Source organism: Fundulus heteroclitus, unplaced genomic scaffold (genome assembly GCF_011125445.2).
Source record: "Fundulus heteroclitus isolate FHET01 unplaced genomic scaffold, MU-UCD_Fhet_4.1 scaffold_44, whole genome shotgun sequence".
Taxonomy (NCBI): Eukaryota; Metazoa; Chordata; class Actinopteri; order Cyprinodontiformes; family Fundulidae; genus Fundulus; species Fundulus heteroclitus.
The window spans coordinates 871,207-885,394 of record NW_023396857.1 but is presented as its reverse complement, the minus strand read 5'-3'; the positions used below and the strand labels follow the sequence as shown (position 1 = coordinate 885,394).

At 43.9% G+C, this 14,188-nt stretch overlaps 1 protein-coding gene across 1 annotated transcript; it reads right to left on the bottom strand.

Annotated features, from left to right (window-relative positions):
- Window positions 1–7,746: 7,746 nt before the first annotated feature.
- On the bottom strand, window positions 7,747–10,592 carry LOC105920665 (transmembrane 4 L6 family member 5). The gene is made up of 5 exons (XM_021312763.2): window positions 9,931–10,592; window positions 9,776–9,844; window positions 8,281–8,435; window positions 8,011–8,203; window positions 7,747–7,906 (listed from the first exon to the last, which is right to left on the bottom strand). Exons 1-5 carry the CDS (start codon window positions 10,210–10,212, stop codon window positions 7,886–7,888), a joined length of 720 nt encoding a protein of 239 aa, XP_021168438.2. The 5' UTR covers window positions 10,213–10,592; the 3' UTR covers window positions 7,747–7,885.
- Window positions 10,593–14,188: the final 3,596 nt, after the last annotated feature.

Here is a 14,188-nt window from a genome sequence, read left to right as displayed (position 1 = left end):
TCCTTGCATATGATTGGATAAGCCACTTGTTTGTCATCTTTATCGACAAGCTATTTCAATCACTCACACCAAAGCTAACCCGTGACGCTGATGAGAGCGACGCAGGAAAAAACAAAAACAAATCTGGTCGGGAGAAGGGCAAAAACATGGTTTCCACCAACAAAAGCCTTCAGAGCCGTTCTCTGATGTTCTTTTAATGAAACAATATCAGATAGATTGGACGACACGGAAGAAATTGCAGCATCAATGTTAACGCTTGCTTCCTCAACGAGCCGCCATTAGTATCAAAACAGTCTCACGGTCGCTTCTCTACTACGTCACATCTATGAAACTCCAGCCCTGCGTCCTGATTGGCTGGACAATAAAATGGGTTGGAGAAATCATTCTCTATGGAAGAGGTCCCAGATGGATGTGAGTGAAGCTAGGCGGGGCTAAGCAGAACGAAATTCATCTGGTTCGTCAGGTTAACATATATGCGCCTCAAACTCAGAGAATTGATGCAAAGCTCGTCAGATTGTACGATTTTTTTCCCTCAAAGGTTTTAAAGTGTTTGCATTTATTCTGTCCAGTTCCAAGATGTTTCAACAAAATATTTTATATATAAAAAAATGTCCATTCTTCAAAGCTGGTTTTCCTCTTCTTCAGAGTCGTCCTCGTCTACAATCAGTCCTGCAGTTTTTGGGGGCTCTCCATCCATGTCCCTGAAGCTGGGTGATGGTAGCAGAACCCAGATTCAGCCAGAACAAACCCAGTTGGACCATTATTAAAAAAAAACTTGTGCATGCATGAATCCGAATCAGAATCAAGTTTAATCGCCAAGTAGGTTTGCACTTACAAGGAATTTGACTTGGTATTGATGGTGCAGACAAAAAATAAGAATACAGTAAAAAGAGAAGTAAAAGATATATACACGGAAGCTGTATACACTCAGTAAACTGTGCATTAATGTAACACAGAAGCTTGTAAGTGCTGAACGGGGGAGAGAGGCAGTGTCCAGTGTCACGGGAAGCTCTGGGCCTTGTTGATAAGGCTGGTAGCGGATGGGAAGAAACTGTTCTTGTGGCGTGAGGTTGTGGTCCTGATGGAGCGCAGCCTCCTGCCAGAGGGAAGTGTCTGAAATAGTTTGTGACTGGGGTGAAGGGATCAGCCACAATCTTCCTGCACGCCTCAGAGTCCTGGAGGCGTACAGGTCCTGGAGAGTTGGAAAATTGCAGCCAATCAGCTTCTCCGCAGACCTGATGACACGCTGCAGTCTGCTCTGGTCCTTAGCGGTGGCACCAGCATACCAGATGGTGATGGAGGAGGTGAGGATGGACTCAATGATGGAAGAGTAGAACTGCACCATCATTGTCTTTGGCAGGTTGAATTTCTTCAGCTGCCTTCTTCAGGAAGTAAATCCTCTGCTGGGCTTTCTTGGTGAGGGAGTTGATGTTCAGCTCCCACTTTAGGTCCTGGGGAGATGATAGTTCCCAGGAAGCAGAAAGACTCCACAGTGTCGATGGTGGAGTCACAGAGGGTGATGGGGGATAGCTGGGGCATGAGTTCTTCCTGAAGTCCACAACCATCTCCACTGTTTTTACAGCGTTGAGCTCCAGGTTGTTCTCCCTGCAGGTCACCAGATGGTCAGCCTCCCACTTGTAGGCGTAGGTTCCTGCAGAGTCCAGGTGCTGGAGGATGTAGTGAAGGGCCAAGTTGACAGCGTCGTCTGCAGACCTGTTGGCTCTGTAGGCAAACTGTAGGGGGTCCAGGAGGGGATCAGTGATTTCTTTAAGGTGTGAAAGCACAAGGCGCTCAAAGGACTTCAGAGTGACGGGTCTAAAGTCATTAGGCCCATTTACACTACACTTTTTTAACCGAGCCGAGACCAGTCCGAGCTCGGTAACCGAGATAACTCTTGTGTGTAAACGGTCAGCAGACTGAACCGGACAGCGCTAACTGCAGACCAGTTCCTCAGCAGGTCTCGGCCTGGTTTTTTTTCTGGTCCGGTTTTCTGATAAAGAGCGCATGAGCAGACCGCGTCATCCCCTTACAGTCAGCTGACTGTCCACGTTTTTCCGGCGTGTCTGGCTGCACGTCCCGATTCACACTCCATTCAGACACATTTCAGACATTCATAATAATACTAGCTTCCTTACCGTGCCACATGATTTCCAGTGATGATTCTGCTTAGCAGTGTGATGAACCTCAGCGTCTGTCGATGTTTCCGGCGTCTGTAAATCCTTATTAGACGTTCGTTTGTCTCATCCACTTCCCAAAAAGCCAACTTTCTCAAGTAAATTCACCAGTGGTTGCCTTCTTCCCCTCACTCTCCGCAAACACCGAAATATCACAATATCAAGCATAACTTCCTGAATGTTATGGGCGCCGCCGTTTTGTTTTGCTGCTTCCGCCTTCAATCTCAGAGAGCGGTAGTACTGCAGATCGCCACTAGGAGGCAAGGAGCAACCAGGGAACCGAGATAAGCTTGGTGTGTAAACGGGTCGGCTTGTCTTGGGTAACTGATCCAAGCTCAGACTGGTCTCGGCATTGGCTCGGTTTTTAGGTGTAGTGTAAACGGGCCTATAAAGTCCTGTGGTCCTTGGCTTCTTGGGAACAGGGATAATGGTGGAGGATTTGAAGCAGGCTGGTACGTGACATGTCGCCAGTGAGGTGTTAAAAATGTCTGTGAACACTGGAGACAGCTGATCAGCACAGTGCTTCAGGGTGGATGGAGACACAGAGTCTGGTCCAGCAGCTTTCCTGGGTTTCTGTCTTCTAAAGAGTTTAACATCTCTCTCATGAATGGAAAGAGTTGTCACTGAGGAGGAGGTGGAGGTGATCTGTTGGGTGGAGTCGTGGGGGGTGATTGCAGGACTGTCCCTTTGTCTGTCGAAACGACAGTAGAAGGAGTTCAGGTCGTTTTGCTAACTGTTGGTCGTTCATGGAGAGGGGGGTTTAGGCTTGTAATTTGTTATCTGCCTGAGACCTTTCCAGATGGAAGCAGAGTTGTTGGCTGCAAACTGGTCTTTCAGCTTTTCAGACTACAGTCGTTTAGCTTCTTTCACTGCCCTGCTAAACTTGTATTTTGCATCTTTGAATCTGCATTTGTCTCCACTTCTGAAGGCATCTTCTTTGTCTAGCCTTAGCCTTCTGAGTTTGGCTGTGAACCAGGGTTTGTCATTATTGTAACACACCCTGGTTCATGATGAAACACAGCAGTCCTCACAGAAGCTGATATATGACTCTGTAAACTCATCTAGACTGGTGGATGCAGCCCTGAAAATGTCCCAGTCAGTAGAATCCAAACACGCCTGAAGATCTTCTACAGCCTCGCTAGTCCACATCTTTGATGTTTTCACTACAGGTTTGCAGAGCTTTAGTTTCTGCTTGTAAGCAGGAAACAGGTGAACCATGACGTGGTCAGACTGGCCCAGTGCAGCACGGGGAACGGCATGATAAGCATGTCTGACAGCTTATCATAAGCGTGATAAGCAGTCACGCTTATGACCACAGTTTGCACAATGTGCAAACTGTGGTGTAGCAGTGATCTAGAATGCTGTCCTCTCTGGTTGGGCATTTAATAAACTGTTTATATTTAGGAAGTTCATGAGTAAGGTTACCTTTGTTAAAGTCGCCAAGGACAATAACTAAAGAGTCCGGATTTCTCTGCTCCACATTCAGAATCTGGTCTCCATTCAGAGGCCAGAAGCGACAGTGGAGAGGAAAACTCCCCTTTAACAGGGAGGAGAACCTCCAGCAGAACCAGAACCAGGCTCAGTGTGAACGCTCATCTGCCTCCACCCACTGGGGCTTAGAGAAGACAGAGCAGAGACACAGAAAGCACAGAAGCTCACACTGACCCAGATCATCCACTATTACCATGTTAGATGGTAATAGTGGATGATCTGCCTCCCCTGATGATGTCTTTAATCTCTTTGCTGTGACATCCATATGTATGGATGTCATATAGATATGCATATATATAGATATGCATATATATAGATATGCATATATATATATATATATATATATATATATATATATATATATATATATATATATATATATATATATATATATATGTGTGTGTACAGGGTGCGATTTGCTGGGGGGGGATGGGGGGGATTTTCCCCCCCTCTGGTTGTGACGTCCCCCCTCTGGTCATTCGTGTTTTATCCCTGGGGGGGGGATACATTCCTCCCCCTTCTGATCTGAATAAATAATATTATCAGGGGTTTAATGTTCTCCGTCGCTGTGAGGGACTTTCGTCATTTGGAAAATGAGCGCAAAATGTTCTGTGTAGACTTTTTATTCAAGGTTTTAAACAGAAGCTGCGCTTAATCAATGAAATCTGGCAGAGCCAGGACATTAGCCAATCAGAAGGAGAGTAGGGCGGGTCTTTGCAAAGCGGAAATCTACCAGTCTGAGGTTTATCGGTGTTCAAACATTTTAACTTTTAAAAGAAAATCTCAAACTGACCACAGATGCATAAATGAAAGGTTTTCTTTGGATTTATGTAAACCAGCAGGTCAGAAAGTTCAGTGCATAAAACAGCTGACAACAACTTCCCTCAGTAAGTGTGCCTGTCGCTATTATGTTTTATTTAAAACTGAAAGAGTAACGCTGTAGCTCGGCTAATTTAGCATGACGCGCTTTTTTTTAAGAAGAAGAAGGAGGGTCGGAATGTGAAACGATGTCCCGGTTTGACTGGGGTCTGATTCGGAAAAAGTAAAAAAAAAAAAATCATAAATATTATTCCACCTGCGCTTTTCTGTAACAAAGAAGGTCGTGGAGGGGCTCTTGACCATCTCCAGCAGTCAATGAGCGAGAGGTAGGGACACAGAGTATATAGGATTGATTTATATTGAATGTGACAGTGGAGTTAATGTACAGGTGTGAAGAAGATGATGCAATGATGCAAGCTGCTGTCTTTTGAATCAGCTGCAGTTTATGGAGGGTTTTGAAATTGTAAAGTGGAAAGATGAGTGGACAGTGGACCAGATTGGCAAAAGTGCGAAGGAAGAACTTGCTTGATGCTGCAAATATGAAAGTTAACCAGGTTATGTTACGGATGTGGAAAGTGAAGGAGATTATGCAGAGGGCTGTCCTTGATGGTGCAAAGGCTCTGAAGCCGGAAGGTGGGAGAGATACAGGAATTGTCAATGGAAATGTCAGATTTGGTTAAAGTGGACTTGTTACAATAAGCAAATGAGGTTACTAAGGTGGCATGACGTCCACGGCCCGGGAATATATGGGCTGACTAGAAAGTGTTTTCAGTCAAATTGATTGTTTTTGCTTTAACCCCTGAATATGATGGATTTTTCAAAATTGATATTAATACATGTCTTGTGTCCTTCACATTTGTAAATTAATTTTATTGTTTGTATTTAAAGAGTATTATTACATTTTCTGCTCAAAGCAGTTAAAGTAAATTAATACCCACTCCTGAGTCCCGACAGTAGATGGCGCAAGTTTAAAAACAAGTCTAACCTACTGCATCTAGCTAGCTACCTGAAAGAGCACCTGCTAGCTAACCATTATTAATAAAACTTTGATTCATTAATACAACTTTTGAAATTATCCCCCCCTCTGTTTTTTTTTTGCAAATCGCACACTGTATATATATATATATATATATATATATATATATATATATATATATATATATATATATATATACACAAGCCATAACTGTACTCCAATAAATTCCTACCATGTCCCCTCATTTTACTGTAACTAGATGTTTCCGATTTTAATGTTTTTTTCTCATTGGTAGCTTCAGTGGATGTAAACAGATTTTTCAATTCAGTTTATTTGTAGAGCGCCAATTCACAGTACGTCATATCAAGGCGCTTTACAAAGTCAACCGTTAAAGGTAAATCAGCCCAAAATCAACATTGTTTGCAGTTACACATTATAAACTGGCCTAAGAGTGCTACCTTAATGACAATTTGCAATTTTTTACATTTTTATGTGAACTTTAGTTCTGCAATATTTGTCTTAAAACCGTCTTAGTGCTGCCAATGTAGGGTTGAACGGTGGCTATTACAGTTGAATTTTTCTATTAGTTCAAATGTTACATGTCTTCATCACCATAGCAAGCCTCAAAAGGCAGTTCTGTGGTAAAAACACCAGATGTCGCCCTGGTCGCCCCATCTTTCAACAGGTCACTTTCCCTCGTCCTGACCGCTGCAGCAACAAGCCCCGCTTAAAACTCCCATCGCTCTTCCATGTCTCTTGGAAACACCCACTTTGGTGGCAACTTTCAACATGTATCTGCAGCAGGGTCCGATCTTTACATCGTGGTGAGTTACACTTTAAGTCAGGGGAGTCAAGCACACCTGAGTCATTTTATCAGGACTCTGGAGAGCTTAGCTCCATCCATAATGCTCTAATTATAGCTCCAAGCTCATGTTCCTTGACCGGACATCTTTGTTAATTTCCGTGAGGTGGCTGTTCATATGTCATGTCACGCAAAGGATTATGGGATTCCTTATAGCTCCTTAGCCAGTAAGGGACCTTGTGAGGCTCCTATGCTAAAGGAGCTATGAGAGGAAGCATACAGGCTTGTTTTACTTCCTTCTTTACTGACTGACTATTCAGACAACTCTGATCATGGCGACCGCTGTTGCACTTCGCTTCGGCTGAAGAGTCTTTACCCAAGAGACGATTTCAGAAGCAGCTCTTGACTGCATGCTGAGGAGCTGATTCAGCCATTTCATGCAGGTCTTTTGATCCAGGGACTCGTCTAAAAGTTGCAGGACACCAGACCTCGAGGACTGGAGTTTGACACCCCTGCTTAAGGAAAACGAGCATATTGCATTGAGTAATTAAGTCATGCCTCCAACCAGCTGTTGTGTGAATTTTTATCAAACTTTTAAAATAACGCAAAAAAGAAATAAAAGGAAACGGAAATGCTAATTAGGAATGCTGGTGAAGATTCTCAGTCATCCAGTTCATGTTCAATCCAAAAAAAAAGGTTAAAAAAACAAACTCTACACAACTCCAGACATTTTGAATTGAGAAAGCTTCTTGGATGGGAGGCGAAATGTCTTCAGCTTCAGAACAGAAGTCCAGTTGTTTTGTTTTTTGCGTCAGTGGTTGCAATGGTACGTTCTGTCTGAATAGTGCAGTCAGTGAGGAAGGAGGTAGGAAAGGAAGCCTATGCTCCCTCTCGCGGCTAGTTTAGCCTAGAAACTCCGTGACGTCCCTTACCGCCGCTAAGAACCCTTTGGGTATCGCACAATTCTTTGCGTTACATGACGTATCAGCACAGCCCACCTCACAGAAATCAACGAAAATGTCCAGAGAGAAGAGAACGTGGCGCTTTGTAGTTCATTTTCAGAAGGCTGTAGGCCTGGATTTGACTAGAATCATCCATTAGAATTTCCGTCACGTAATGACGTCAGAGTTAAAGGTTGTCCGAATTCGGCAGATAGAAATCTGACTGCTGACCCCGTGAAATGTGAAGGAACAGGAGGTAGGAGTTGTTATTTTGGGTATTCAGATTGAGCCTCAGCTTCACTCTCATTGTTGACTTCCTGGTCTCACGATTTCACAGGAAAAACATCTGCTTTGCATTTAGTGCCGATTTCTTTATGTTACATTTTTATACTGCTTCTCAGAATGTTTTAGCTATTAGAGTCAATGATCAAACTGAGGTTTGGATTGTATTACTTTATTAAGTACAGAAATAAATAAAATGTTCATTAATCTGGATCGTTCGGATCATCAGTCTGCAGGTGAAATCTGATTTGGATCGCCATCATCACATTTGTGACAGACATAAATAAGTCAGAGTCTCTGGAAACATTGACCCTGAGCATTTCAGAGCTACTGTTTAGGTAAAGTGCTGTAGTGCTTTTATTTTGAAGTGTTGAGCTGGTTTCCTGTGAAGATTCAAATCTTACACTGAAACTGGAGCGACCTGAAACAAACACAGGAAGGTGGAGTTATGCCTGAGGAACCACTGGAGCCTCTCCTCAAATATCCAACATGGCGTCGCCTTCAGATCTGACCACGCACACTCACCCTATTACGGCCGAACCCCTGACCCAGGATCAGCCCCAGCAGAGAGTTCAGGATGTTCAGTCCACAGAGGACGGCCTGCAGCGCGCTGGTGATTCCCATAATGCTGAACAGAACCACGTTCCACTGAACCACGGAGCGAGGGGCCATACAGACCCCTGACCACAGAGTTTGGTTGTACAAGTACCCTGAGTGTCTGCAGAGAAAGAGAGAGAGACCCAGTCAGGAGACCCAACTCCAACATCTGGTTTGGATCCTTTAATCCTTTCTCACCTGTCAGGAAGTGGCTGCAGGGGGACACCCCAGGTAAGACCAGAAGACGAATTGTAGAGACACAGAGGACCCTGAGACAGACCTGTGGCGCTGACCAGAGAACAGCCGGAGGCAGCCAGCAGCCCCACGCAGGAGTACAGAGCCTGACACAACATCTGGAAACACACGGACACACCTGTTACACCTGGAGCAACCACGGGAAAGGAAACACTTTTGGGTTTGTTGGAGTTAGTATAGGATTGGTGACACCTGACTACATCTGATCCACCTGGGTTTTCCTTTCTGTTCTGTCTCTTGGTAGAGAAGGTCACATTTTCCTCCCTCCCTTGCTGTCCCAGCTTCTGCTGTGTTTTTGTCTTTTGAACTCTCTCTTCATATCACCCGAATTCTGAAAACTATGGATCTGGTCAGCTGGTCTCTCAATGCTATTGATCAAATTTCTTCGACGGGAAGGCAGGGAAGAGGGGACCCATCCTGTCCTGATGGGACACACTTCGTGGGATACACCCTAGATTCCTGGAACAGGTGGAAAATGGCGTGTTTTTCGATTTTTGTCTATCGAGGACATTGAAGACGTACACATGTTTGGATTCACGATACTTGGATTTCTTCTTTTTGGATTCGGAGGATTTCTGATGTACCAACAAATTCAGAAATTCAGAAACAAATTTCCTTAAGGCCGTGAACGAGCAGAACCACAAGCTGGATGCGCTGGAACGCAGAATGGCTACAGTGGTTGAACTCAGGGGTGAGATGGGATAAAATCTGGATGTGAAATGCGGAAAAAAGCCAAACAAATTTGGAATATTGGATTAGAGATGTGGAGCCAGTGACAAAGGACTTTAAAGCTGAAGGAAAGTTGATGCAGCTTGTTCTCAAAACAAACTGTGTATTTGGATTAGGCTTCCCCTTATCTAAAACTCCCCTGGATGTTATGGCGAGAGGGCCCAGAACTACTCCCCCTGCTCCCTCCTCCCCCGCGGACATCTGTGGATGCGTTCAGAACAATGGCGCCAGTTGATAAACTTTCCATCGTATCAAGGACAATGGCCCTCTGGACAGTGTTCATGGACAAACTGAACATTCACTACACACAACTGACGGCCACAAATCTACATGGACTTACATGCGACAAGTCTCCAATGTAAACCTTCTGCTTAAATGTTGCCTCGTCATATATGCTTTTCTTGTGTGAGGTTTGTTGATATCTCAAACTGTATCCTGGAAAAGAATAAAGTGTGAAATATGCCTTTTTCCCCCCTCTCCCTCCCCAAATGTGGCTCCTATCTTTCCACAGGGTTAAAGGCAGCGCCTTGTGGAAACCACGTCAGGCGGGGTCCTCGGCAGCAAGGCCTCAGTCAGTGGTTCCCCCGAAATGTTTGTGATGTATGTGATGAATGGTTGTACTGGAACTGTAATTTCCCTCTGGGATTATTAAAGTATTTCTGATTCTGATTTTAACAGTTTCTTAGGTTCTGAGGTGCGGGGCGCTCACCTGACTTCTGAAAGCGCAGCAACCTTTGGTCTTGCTGCTCTGGACGAAGGCTCGTGCTCCAAGTAAGACCTGAAAGCAAACAGCTCTGAGGTCCAACATGACTGCTGAGAAAACACGGCAAGCACACGCCTGACCCTTCACACAGATGACCTCACCAGGAGGCCTGAGCCCCACAGACCCGTGGCCCAGGTGGCTTCTCTGGTCACATGACCCTCCAGGAGGAAGCGGGGCTTCAGCTCAGGAAGCAGCAGCAGGATGTTGGACAGCATACAGATGATCGCCATCGGAACAAGAGACACGCCCACACATCTCAGAAACCTGGACACGCACATCTGTCGACGGCAGGTTAAAAACAAGCAACAGTGACGGGTCAGCTGTTTGTTGTTTACCTGTGTGATGTCAGAGCCGGGCAGCCAATCACAGAAGCCCACACCCATCTTTTGCTATTTTCTACAGGCAGCAAACTCCAAACAAATCCTGCTTCTTCTGTTTAGAATTAGGTTGAGCTTCCATAGAGAAACTTTTCCTCTGATTTAACGAGTTTCAGATCAGGAAGAATGAAAATACATTTGTTTTTGTAGAAATGCAGAACAATATCACTGATTTTTAAACTGATTGGTATTGGATATTTAGGTTTTTGACAAAAATGTAGTTTATAAAGAAGCTGAAATATGATTTATTTCCAATTTTCAGGTAAAAAATACACAGTTTGACAGAAACCGAATCAGAAATCTGAACATTTTAAACTCTTATTGGAAGTAAATGTTAGCGGCTGAAATGTTTCTGAAAATCTGAGTTCAGTTGTCGCTGAACTGAATCAGCCTCACATGGAGTCATGAAGGAAAAGCAGAACTCACCGTGAACGCCGTCTGCCCGGTTTAGAAGGAGAGGAAAACACATCCCCATTTATAATCTGAGACAACAGGACACGCCTGCTGTCTGAGGACAGGAAGGATGACCAAAACAAGGAACAAGGGATGGGGACAGAGCTGACCTGAGATCAGGGCAGGAAACCAGAACACCTGGAGAATTGGTTCTGATTATAGACCAGAACCCATCAATGAAAACATGTAAACAGAAACAGCAACAGAGAACTTTAAATAATCTGGAAGATAAACGTGGTTCTGCATGGACTGAAGCTTATTGTGGGAAGCACCTGAAGACAGGTCTGAAGATGGACCTGGGGACAGATGGCATGGATCAGAGAGCATCCCTGAGAATGGAAGCGATCCTGTCTTTTGTGATCTGGACCTGCAGACGGATCAGAACACAGCTAGAGGACATGTCTTATGACAGATCAGTGGATGGAACCGAGGACAGGTCTGAGGACCTGTCTGCTGTCTTTGGACCATGTTGGACTTTTAATTTTGACTCCAGGTTTTATTCCAGATCCAAAGATGCTGGAGCTCATTTCTTGTTTTCAGAACGTTGAACTTCAGAAGTTTTGGTCCTTTCATCCTTGACTGTTCATGCAAGAAAAGGGACGTTTGGTACCGACCCAATGTCAATTCATAATAATAATAATAATAATAATAATAATAATAATAATAATAATAATAATAATAATAATAATAATAATACATTGTATTTGTAATATCCTTTACATTAAAAATAACTCAAAGAGCTACAAGTGAGATTGTCAGATAGACAAAAACATCAATATAAAACATGTTTATGTATAAATAGTGCAACAACATTGTTGTGTAAGGTTAAAACTCATAAGTTCTGCTATTGCATTTCTGGTTAGACCTAAACTGCATTTTGTTGCCTTGTACCTGTACCTGTGTAATGACAATAAAGTTGAATCTAATCTAATCTAAAAAGAAATGTTTTTAGTCCGTTTTAAAAGTCTCAATTGTCTGTGGTTCTCTCAGATGGTCAGAACCACAATCTGGGACAGTTGATGGTTCTGAAATCTGCTCCGTCTGTTGTGAAAACGTGTCGTTTTGAGACTCTGCTCAGCATCATCTAGCGGATCGGTCCGTCGTTCTGGTTTGATCCGGTTCTGACGACTCCAGATCTGTCTCTGGGAGGACAGGCTGCCGGTCTTTACTTCACGTTTGTTTCTATTTTCAGTCCTTCTAAAAGAGAACAACTTATTTTTGTCCTTCTGATTCACCACAGCACAGCAAAGACTCATGGGAAACGTGCTGTCTCATGGCAGCCCAGCACTGACGTCATCCGGCCCTGACCCGCAGGACGACCGCCTCTGCTGGTCCAGGTCCTGGTCCGGGATTCAGGGAGTACAATACCTCGTCAGATCTGTGGGTCCACAAAACCGGTTCTAGTTCTGTTTGCATCGGCTTCAGTTCTGTAAAACTGGTATGTTGTGGCCCAGGGGAAGGTATCATCAGAATCTGGAAACGGGCTCACAGACTAACAAACAACCAGTGAAAATGTTGGTAAAACCTCCAGATTCGGTTAGTTGTTATTTCAGACCAAACCTATCAAAATTCTGAGTTCAGGATCCATTTGGATCCTCCACAGAAACTACAGTAGCACAGATCTGAGACCAGTGAGCCGGATGCAGTTTGGACCTGATCTGCTGTCCAGCCGGTTCTGTTCCTCTCCTGACCCGCAATCCCACAGACATGAGGAGGACCAGAACATCTGAGGTCCTCGAGGACTGTTGGTTTTCATGGTTCGGCTCAGACGTCACCAGGCGACTCATCGGGGTCACATGACCCGCCGCAGGGAAACCACAGAACACACGTCGTGATGACGAAACCTCCTGGGAACGGATGGCCTGCAGGCCCCGGATCGCACACTGGATGGAAAAGTTAGACCGCGAAGTCTTAGGGGAACATGTTTACACCTTTAGTTTGTTTATTCTGGGTTCTGGACTTGTTTTGGGTGCAGGTCGGATGTGAGGAACATGGGATCTGAACACAAGCTGGAGAGCAGCAGCCAGTAAAACTCTGGGACTGGATTCATTTCAACGTGAAATCTTAGTGTCATTCTCTGTTCCAGTCTGTCTTGTTTTTTTTATTACGTTTCTTTTAGAAAACGTAAAGAACATTTTCCATCCCCTACAGCGTGTCAAACTCAAGGACCGCGGGCTGAATCCGGCCCGTCAAGGCAATTTTACCGGCCCTCCAGAGCCAAAAAAGGCATAAAATGTCATAGACACATATAACCTTTTAAAGTGTATAAAGTGGGAAATGTTGATTTTTCCAACTGTGTAGTAACAGCATCCTGCCACTAGATGTCAGTTTTCCCACAACACATTAAAACAACCCAGAAATGTGCAAGAAGAGAAGAAGTGATGCAGAATGATGAGTTTAAAGTGTAAATCACCCCAATATCAACTTTTTTTTTGCAGAGAAACTGCTAAAACTGGGCCTAAGGTGCTACTTTTATGTCTTTTATATTTCTATGTGAATTGTAGTGAAGTTTTTTTAAATCAAAAGTATCATCTGTACATGTGCAACCAGCCCTTTTAATGACTTCATGATGCCAAAGTGGTCTAAAGTAGAAATGAGTTGGACACGCCTGTCCTAGAGAACATTACCAGAACCCCACCGGTTCTACTGGTCCAGCTGACTTTAATAACTGCAGATCATAAAATGAATCCAACCTCAGGTAGAAATGTGTTTATCTGCAGTTTTTAAACTAAAACCCACATTGTGAAGAAGACCGCGTTTTTCTCTGAAGTTTTTAGCCTAGGAGTTCCTCCACCAGGTTCTGCTCCAGAAAGCATTCCCTTCAGTTTTAGACATTCATTGTTTATTTGAGGTTTTCTGTGACACCCGGAGATCAATTATGAGCCACAAACCTGGTTTCATTCATTCCCTCATTCATCATGAGTCTGACCTATTTTATTGGCCTGTTTCCAAACATTTGAGCTACACATTAAAACCCTGGAAGTTTCAGCACATCTAGGAGATCTGCCATTTGTTAATCTTCAGGGTGTTCTGAAAAAGCCCAGTTAGATCCAGAACCCGAGGATAGACATCATCCCCAGCCTTCCTGTAGGTCAGAAATCAGCAGAGACCACCGTTTTTAAAAGCAGATTTGTTTTGGGTTTTCAGTCTTTATGTTTAATTGACAATTTAAAATTATTTACTTGCTTAATTGTTAAAGAACTTATTTAATGTGTCCTATTAAAAGCATTTATTCCTTTTTGAGCTCTAACACTAAATCTTCTTCTGTCTCCTATCATTGTTTCTTTAGTCCTGTAATTCTTCCTGTCGCCTCCTAGTTGTTCAATCCTTAAGCTAAACATGTCAACTTGCAAAACTAGCACGCTCTCCTGGTTCCACTGATGGGTCGGGTTCAGGGTCCGGTAAATTTTCATGGGGTCAGATGGAACAGATGTCTCAGACCAAACAACGAAGTTTCTGATTGAAACTTAAGTTATTGGTTAAAAGAACAAACCGATCCATTAGAACCAAATCCGTATGGACCAGAACC